Consider the following 8,791-nt stretch of genomic DNA (forward strand, 5'->3'; position numbering starts at 1 on the left):
CGATCTAGCATATAAGCAGCACTGTGTAATGGTGTATGCGCTCCAATCCATCTAGCATGGAAGTACTTCAATAGGACTTTTCTTTGTCGACTGGAGAATGGTACACGCCAATGCTTTTCAACCACCGAATGCTCTAATTTCTCAGGACACTCTAAACTCTGCTGGACAATCCACCATTGCATCCATACTTTTCTAAGATTAGGTGCTCTTTGATCAAGATTTCGTATCGCATACATAACAGGCATCATTAAGTGATACGCATCCATTACACTGTTCCACCAGGTTTTCTTCGTGAGCGCCGTCTTTAAGACTTTGATTTTCTCTTTCACTCTTTCAGTTTGAGTGCTCTCCCAATCATGAAGATTTCGTATCGCATACATAACAGGCATCATTAAGTGATACGCATCCATTACACTGTTCCACCAAGTTTTCTTTGTGAGCGCCGTCTTTAAGACTTTGATTTTCTCTTTCACGCTTTCAGTTTGAGTGCTCTCCCAATCATGAAATGCCATACATGTAAGTGTTTAGGTGAAACAACCATTAAAGTCAATATTAGATAAAGTGGGAAAAATCCCATTCCCATGAAAAAAGTGAGGGTATGGTAAAGTCATCCAAAAGTTTGTCAAAACATATTCATGTGACATATCATTGGAAAGAGCTTGAAAAGTAGAATCTAGATCTACTTTGTCCGACAAATTTGGAGTTTACATGTTCAAGTTATTGCCAAAATAGATTTTTTAAATACATTCTCATTTTGAGAGATTTTTTCCATTTGATCTAATATTGACTTATTATATTAATTAATGGTTTTCTTTCTACATTGGACTATCCATCGCTGACTATACTACATCCAGAAAGCTCTATGTTACTAAGAATTATTCTATGTACATGTTCTTTCACTTGAGCATAGCATTTCTCCAATAGATCATTTCGCATAGCATGATACGAAGGCGGTGAAAACCTTGATCCAAATTCATGGATTTTCTTCCATGCTCTCTTCCAATGCTATTTCTCCACCATCACCATAGCACTCCCTGAAAAAAAAGTAGATCGCTTCAGCAAAAGGGCGAGCTGTGCATCATCGAGCAGATCGTTACGTAAGCTTTCCTGCAATGAAGTTTGATGCATGGGTATGTTAAAGTGACGCTTGCAAGAAGATGCACTGGATAGATTACTTTCTAGTTGCACATTAAAGTTCGGAGTACAAGCCGACGATGCTTCTTCCGGAGTTTGATGATTAGAATAACAATGTTCTTCCTACCTCGATACATTGGCAGTAGATGAGAACAGTTTCCTTACGTCTTTCTTCTGCATTTCGTCTCTTAAACGTTTGGCCATTGCAGGTGCAGAGGGGTGGGTACATCCTCGGCCTTTTTTCTTCACTCCACCTAAAAAGTGTTCTCTTAATCCGAGGCGCCCCACCTGATTTTACTGCGTGGCATAGCTTACACTCCCAATCTATGAATCGGTCACCGATGTTAATTGCATATTGCCACTCTATCCCAGGTGCCTTTTTTTTTGCTATTCTGAATTTGGGCTCTATTGGAAGTATCGCTAGGTCCAACATTTTCTTCCATCTCAAATAACCTATTCAAGCAAGCATACAATAATGAATACACAAACGAAGTAACAACAAAGCCACTCACATATTACAAAACATATATCACCACAGAAACATAGAAGCCTTAAAAAACCAAGTGATTACTGAAAAGCTAAAATGTAGCCAAGCAAAAATGTAGCCAAGCAAAAATCTGAAACTAGTTTGAATCTATTTTGACAAAAATAAAAGATTGTCATACATGTTGATCGTCATATATGTTGTTTATTGTTTTTATTTTAAAAGAGAAAGACATCCATGACGATTCATGTTGATCGTCATATATGTTGTTTATTGTTTATTGTTTTTATTTTAAAAGAGAAAGACATCCATGACGATTCATGCTAACTGCAAAGGATGACTGATGAAAGTTTTTTGCCTATAGGAATTTTATTTTTCAACTTACAGAACCGTAGATATTAATTTTTGCTAGACTTTTAGCGTCACGACAAGACAAGACGAATGCATAAATGTGTTTTCTAAGATTAAGATACATGTAATTGACAGCATGCATATAATGCACATTGCACCCCTGATGAAGGATGAGGCTTTCGTACCCAATTAAGGATACTTTAAACAAATCAAAGATCTATGATTACCCAATACTCTAGTATAGGACAAAAGACCTTCTCTAAGACTCTAACATTGACAAAGCAAATCAAAGATCTATGTTTGCCCAACACTCTAGTATAGGACAATAGACCCTTGTCTAATAAAGACTATATCAAATATCAAGAACCAATACAAGCCCCTAAGGAGGACTCTTGGCTCCATCAAACCATTTATAGAGCAGAATAAGGTAGACTACCTGCGCTGCTCGAACGCAAAGTTGAAGTGACTCCAACTTTGTCCCTAAATCTCCGTGAGTATTAGCTACGAACCACACTCTGCCCACAATTCGAAGAATTGAGGACTAGTGGCTCAGTAGCCTTAGGAGTGCCAACAAGGAAAGATAATAGCCCCTAAGATAAGGACGTTCTTCCCTAGAGGACGCTCCTAGCCAACCGGGAGATCTATAAGCACTTCAAGGAAAGATGTGACGCGCCCAAAACAAGGACAATCTTCCCAAAAAGCCGCCTGAAGGGTGTCAGGCGCCTTTTATTTATAAGAAATATGCCCGTCGGGATTCTTTGTTTCCCGGCGGGCCCTATCGGGAAACAAAGAAACCTGGCGGGTTTACAGGAATAGTAAGTTTTGGCCGGTGTAAGAGATCAAGTCTTGTGAATATATGTTGTGATCACATGTTTTAGAATGTTAATAACACGTTTTGTTAACGTGATCACGAATTTGTGAACACGTTTATGAAATCCCTGGTGCTCAACTTCATTATAAATGCATAAAAAATGATCCTGAGTGGCTGGGGGAGCAGTGCCAGAACAGTGCAAATTTTGAGCTTGCACTGCCGCGCTGTCGTGCTGTGGCACATCCATGTAGTGAAAGAAGCTCACAGACCATCCCATATGAACTCAGATGCATGGGCATGAAGGCAGTATGATTAGTCAAGGTCATGGCCATGGTCTTGACTAAATGAGTATTGATGGCAGTGAAAATAATGCGGGGATAGCAAATGATAAATGAGGCCAAACGAGTCTTTTTGATGTTATGCATGGGAACAGCCCCCCTAAGCAAAGATATGGTGTAAAGGAGCCATAAAGAATGTGATACTTATCAATCCAAGAAAAATGGGAGAAAAATGAGGGCAGTGTGGAATTTCAAAAGGGAATAAACGTGTTTTCAGCTGAAAAAGGTGTGGAGAGGCCCGATTTGCCGGCAGGATCTAGAAATAACCAGAGTTGGGGGGGGGGCGCTTGGAAAGGGTAGAAAAGAATAGGAGGGAGCTTTTCGGGTGGGGGGGAACCAGGGCTCTCTGTAGAATGTACAGAGAGTAGCTGGATGTGGAGATGAGGGCGGGCTTGTCCATGTAACACACGGCAGCAAGGTTGTGGCGAGGCCTGATGGAACCCTTCTTGCTACCATGCAGGATTTTGGCAATTTGCTAGCTCTGAAACAACAATGATTAGGGAAGATTGAATGGAACTCTGTAATGAAATTTCCTTTGAAATCAAGAGCCAATTTCTCCCTCCATAAAAACCAGCAGATTGTTTTGGTCATTCCAGACACCAATTCTACGGTAGTTTCCTGGAGGATCCTGCCAATTCCTATCCCCCATGGTGTCACATGCATTTATGTCGCTAGTCAAGAGCTTGCTCTGGCCATGTTGATCGATATCTAGTGTTTTGTTCCTAGGACATTACAGTAAACCCTGGTGAGTTGCAGTTTTGCACTATGATATGGTTTTCTGCACTATGGTATTACGTTGTAGCAGCATGGCATTGGCAAGTATGCCACAGACGCTTATGCTATATTTTGTGAAGGGCTGTGGCAAGAAGTGCAACCTAAAGATCATAAGCTGGTTGATTACTGGCAGTATTTGTGTGCCACAGATGGCCTTGGGTATGCTTTCAAAGATGACAGGAAGAAGAGTGATGAAGTTGCTGCCCGAATGCAGAGTTGAAATGGTCGTTCTTCTCCTTGTTCCTTTGACTGTACACGCTTCCTTATCCCTAGCTTGAAGGAGTACATTAGAATTATTGGAATGTTCTTATATGCAGATGTCAAAGCCACAGTGGTGCAAAGTTGTGAGGTTGATGCGGGTCCTCCATGTAGGACATGGAAAAGTTCGCTGCTGCAAAATTTACGATAGTGTAGCTCAACTTCAAAGTAATCTGTACGGTTGTATTGATTACTGCTTATTATGTTCCCATGGCTGTATATGTAAATCTGTTTGCGTGGCATCAATGTAAGTTATCATCTGTATCGAGGTTGTTACCATGCAGTGTTGAGAAGTCTATTAGTAAGACCTCTAGCAAGGATGCTGTGGATTCTTACACTGTTGAGTGGCCAGTGAGAGGATAGAGCACTTGCAGGATTAGAAACGACTCTCACAGCCAGAAGTCTCGCACTTTCCCAGCGACACCGCCAACGTCACGACAGCTTTGGTGAACCCGACGTGAAATTGCTGGGGTGAGAGTGTGGTGAAATCCCCGTGAACTATGTATGTGATGATTTTAGCATATGTATGAGGCAGAAAACCTTGATGGCCTATGATCTAGAGGGTATTCCTTAAGGGTACAGGCAGCAGAGCCTGTATGATTTATTGGTACCATTTGACCCAGGTGGATTAGGGAAGAAGAAGGATTACAAGGGCTTATGACACTTGCTCACCTCAAGAGAAGGGGGTGACAAGGAGCTTGTATAGACTTGTAGTTCTCTCTTAGGACTGTAGAATGGGCAACAAGGGCTTGTGACACTCATCCTTCTCGACAGCTGAGGAAGGAGAGGAGCTTGCAATGACTTGATCCATTCCTGCCACTTCAAGGGCCTATGACACTCATCTATTCGAATAATCAAGGATAGAGAGGAGCTTGTAGTGACTTGAAGCTAACCCTTTGTCTCAAGGGCTTACGACACTCGACCTTTTTGATAGCTGAGGAAGGTGAGGAGCTTGTATTGACTTGAGGTCTTCCCTACAAGTTGCAAAACAGTTAGAATGCTCAAGAACTTATGAATGCCGGAAAGGTGGACACTTCTTTGTACTCTAATTGTCGAAATATCTGAAAGAAACTCTTTGAAAAAACAGGGCTAAATGTATGCAATGATAATCTGAATGAATGGTTCGACATAGAGAAAGCCCAAAACATTAGAAGGATAAAAGGAACGCCAATGCAGAATGCTGTAGAATTGAGTGTATGAACATGGAGATTAAAGCTCTACTCGTTGTTCAGGAAAGCCATATATGATGGCATTATATGTACACATGGAATGCTCATTTGTAATACATGAATAAACTATGTGCCAGTTAATGGCTGCAACCAGTTAAAGTCTTTGAAAAGAAGCTCATGGTGATTTGAAGCAGTACAGGGCATCGGTGGAAAGGGAAGTGCATGCCTTTATGACCAGGGGTAGGTTGCAGTCAAATGCATATGTGGGGAGCTACCTTATCCGCATGTTTGATGCGTGTGGTAGTTTGTTGGAAGCCAATGAAGTCTTCAACAAATTGTGGGAACACAATTGCTACACATGGAGTGCAATCATTTCGGCACATGTCAACCATGGAAAACCTGATAGAGGTATTGAACTGTATTTTCAACTGCAACAGTCGGGGAGGAAACCAGATGGGCATACCTTTGTGGCCGTCCTAAAAGCATGTATCACCCTCACAGAGCTCAAACAAGGCAAGGTGATTCATGCTCATGTTATTAAAAGCACTTTAGGGCTGGATGTTGTCATTGGCAACACTCTTGTTGACATGTATGCAAAATGCGGAAGTGTCATAGATGGGCGGAGTATCTTTGACAAGCTTCCAAAGCACGATGTGGTGACTTGGAATGCAATGATTGGAGGATATTCTCAGAATGGTTTCGGGCTGGATGTGTTTTGTCTCTTTTGGAAAATGCAGCATCAAAGCATACAGCCAGACACATTTACTCTAGTAAGCATCTTGAAGGCGTGTTCCACCATGCAAGCCTTTTATCAAGGAAAAATAATTCATATTAGTGTTCTTGAGAATGGTTTTGCACTTGATGTGCATATCGGAAGTGCCCTCATTGACATGTATTCTAAATGTGGGCACCCATTTCTTGCACGCAGAGTGTTTGATGCATTGCCCAATAAGAACTTGGTGGCATGGAATGCAATGATTGCAGGGTATGTCCAACAAGCATGTGGTAATGAGGCACTTGAACTTTATCAGCAACTACAAAAGGATGGAAGAGAGCCACCTGACTCTATAACCTTCATCAGTGTTTTAAAAGCGTGTTCCAGCTTAACAGACCTAGATTATGGGAAATTAGTTCATGATTACATAATCAAGTGTGGTTCTGAGCTGGATGTATTTGTTGGCAACACTCTTATTGATATGTATGCCAAGTGTGGACAACTTGAGGAAGCAGGTGATGTGTTTGACAAGTTGCCCACTCGAGATGTGGTGACATGGAATGCAATCATTTCAGCATATGCCCAACAACACTTTGACCAGATTGCTGTTCAGCTTTTTACACAAATGAAGCAGGCGGGAAAGAAGCCGGACACTGTGACTTGGAATGCACTTATCACAGGATATGCACAGCATGGGCATGGTCACCAGGCTCTCCTTCTCTTTCAGGAAATGCAACAACATGGCATGAAGCCAATGCAATTACGTTTGTGTGTGCTTTGAAAGCATGTTCCTATATGGCAAGTTTAGGGCAGGGCAAGCTTACTCATGCCTATGTAGCTGAGAGTGGGTTTGAAACTGATGTATTTGTAGGGAGTATCCTTATCGTCATGTATGCCAGATGTGGAAGGCCTGCAGATGTACAGAGTGTGTTTGAAAAGCTACCAAAACATGACTGGGTGACATGGAGTGCAATGGTTACAGGGTATGTTCAGCATGGGCGGGGTGAGGAGACTCTCCATCTTTTTGAGCAAATGCTGCGGGAAGGGATGGAGCCAAAGGATACCATTTTTGTTAGTGCTTTGAAAGCTTGCGCCAGTACATCAGCTGATCATAGGGGTAATTTCATTCATGGATATGTTGTCGAAAGTGGTTATGATTTGGATGCATGCGTCAGTAGTATGCTAATTGATATGCTTGCAAAACTTGGGTCTCTTGAGGAAGCTCAGAGAGTGTTTACAGTTTAGGACAAGAAGGTGTGGTGCCATGGACTACTATGATTGCAGGATATTCTCAACATGGACATGGACAAGCAGGACTTTTTGAACAAAATGCAACAGGAGGGGCAAATGCCCAATAATGTTACTCTTATCAGTGCCTTGAATGCATGTTCAAGTATAGCTGCCCTTTCCCAAGGCAAGCTAGTCCATGCTCGCTTGATGGCTAGTGGCTTTGAGTTAGATGCAGTGGTTGGGATTGCCCTTATCAATATGAATACGAAATGTGGGAGTCTGGAGAGTGCAGCCAGGGTGTTCAAAACTTGGCATATCAAAGATAAGAGATATGGACTACCCTGAGCGTAAGGCACCAGCCTCTGAGACAACAGGGAAGGTTAATGTCAATGGGGGTTCAACCCCATTATCACTAGAAGGTTTGAACGAGGATGATGTTGGCTTAACCATGCAAGATGGGCAATACTACGATGCAATGCTATCTTTTGCAGATATTCTCGATAGAAACACAGTTGTGGACTGCTCTGAGAACAATCAAACTGTATCTTATGAAAGTAAAAGCTGTGAGAATTTCAACTAGGGGGATGCCAAACCAACACTTGTGCAAGTTGCATTAGCTGGCAAAGAGAATGGAGATGGAGTTTTTAACAACCCTTGAAAATAGGCTTCTTATGAGCAGGATGATCAATACAGGAAATTCAACAAGCCTTGATGAGAATGTGGGTTCAGAGGATGAAAAAGCTGAAGATAACGTGCCAAAATTTGATAAAGATGAAGGCAAATCAGTATAAATTTGAATGAAGATTAGCCTATATAGCAACTTGGTGGCACATACCGGAGGATGTGCAGGTTTAGAGGGGGTGGATGTCGTGCTGTGGCACATCCATGTAGTGAAAGAAGCTCACAGACCATCCCATATGAACTCAGATGCATGGGCATGAAGGCAGTATGATTAGTCAAGGTCATGGCCATGGTCTTGACTAAATGAGTATTGATGGCAGTGAAAATAATGCGGGGATAGCAAATGATAAATGAGGCCAAACGAGTCTTTTTGATGTTATGCATGGGAACAGCCCCTAAGCAAAGATATGGTGTAAAGGAGCCATAAAGAATGTGATACTTATCAATCCAAGAAAAATGGGAGAAAAATGAGGGCAGTGTGGAATTTCAAAAGGGAATAAACGTGTTTTCAGCTGAAAAAGGTGTGGAGAGGCCCGATTTGCCGGCAGGATCTAGAAATAACCAGAGTTGGGGGGGGGGGGGGCGCTTGGAAAGGGTAGAAAAGAATAGGAGGGAGCTTTTCGGGTGGGGGGGAACCAGGGCTCTCTGTAGAATGTACAGAGAGTAGCTGGATGTGGAGATGAGGGCGGGCTTGTCCATGTAACACACGGCAGCAAGGTTGTGGCGAGGCCTGATGGAACCCTTCTTGCTACCATGCAGGATTTTGGCAATTTGCTAGCTCTGAAACAACAATGATTAGGGAAGATTGAATGGAACTCTGTAATGAAATTTCCTTTGAAATCAAGA

At 42.1% G+C, this 8,791-nt stretch overlaps 1 protein-coding gene across 1 annotated transcript; it reads left to right on the top strand.

Annotated features, from left to right (window-relative positions):
- Window positions 1–5,549: 5,549 nt before the first annotated feature.
- Window positions 5,550–7,844, top strand: LOC147617003 (pentatricopeptide repeat-containing protein At4g18520, chloroplastic-like). Its single transcript, XM_086776410.1, has 4 exons — window positions 5,550–6,798; window positions 6,906–7,204; window positions 7,319–7,501; window positions 7,587–7,844. The coding sequence occupies exons 1-4, from the start codon at window positions 5,550–5,552 to the stop codon at window positions 7,842–7,844; spliced, it is 1,989 nt and encodes a 662-aa protein (XP_086632536.1).
- The last annotated feature ends 947 nt before the right edge of the window (window positions 7,845–8,791 follow it).

This window comes from Cibotium barometz, chromosome 37 (genome assembly GCF_041138505.1).
Source record: "Cibotium barometz isolate CiBa-2024 chromosome 37, ASM4113850v1, whole genome shotgun sequence".
In the NCBI taxonomy this organism is placed as follows: Eukaryota; Viridiplantae; Streptophyta; class Polypodiopsida; order Cyatheales; family Cibotiaceae; genus Cibotium; species Cibotium barometz.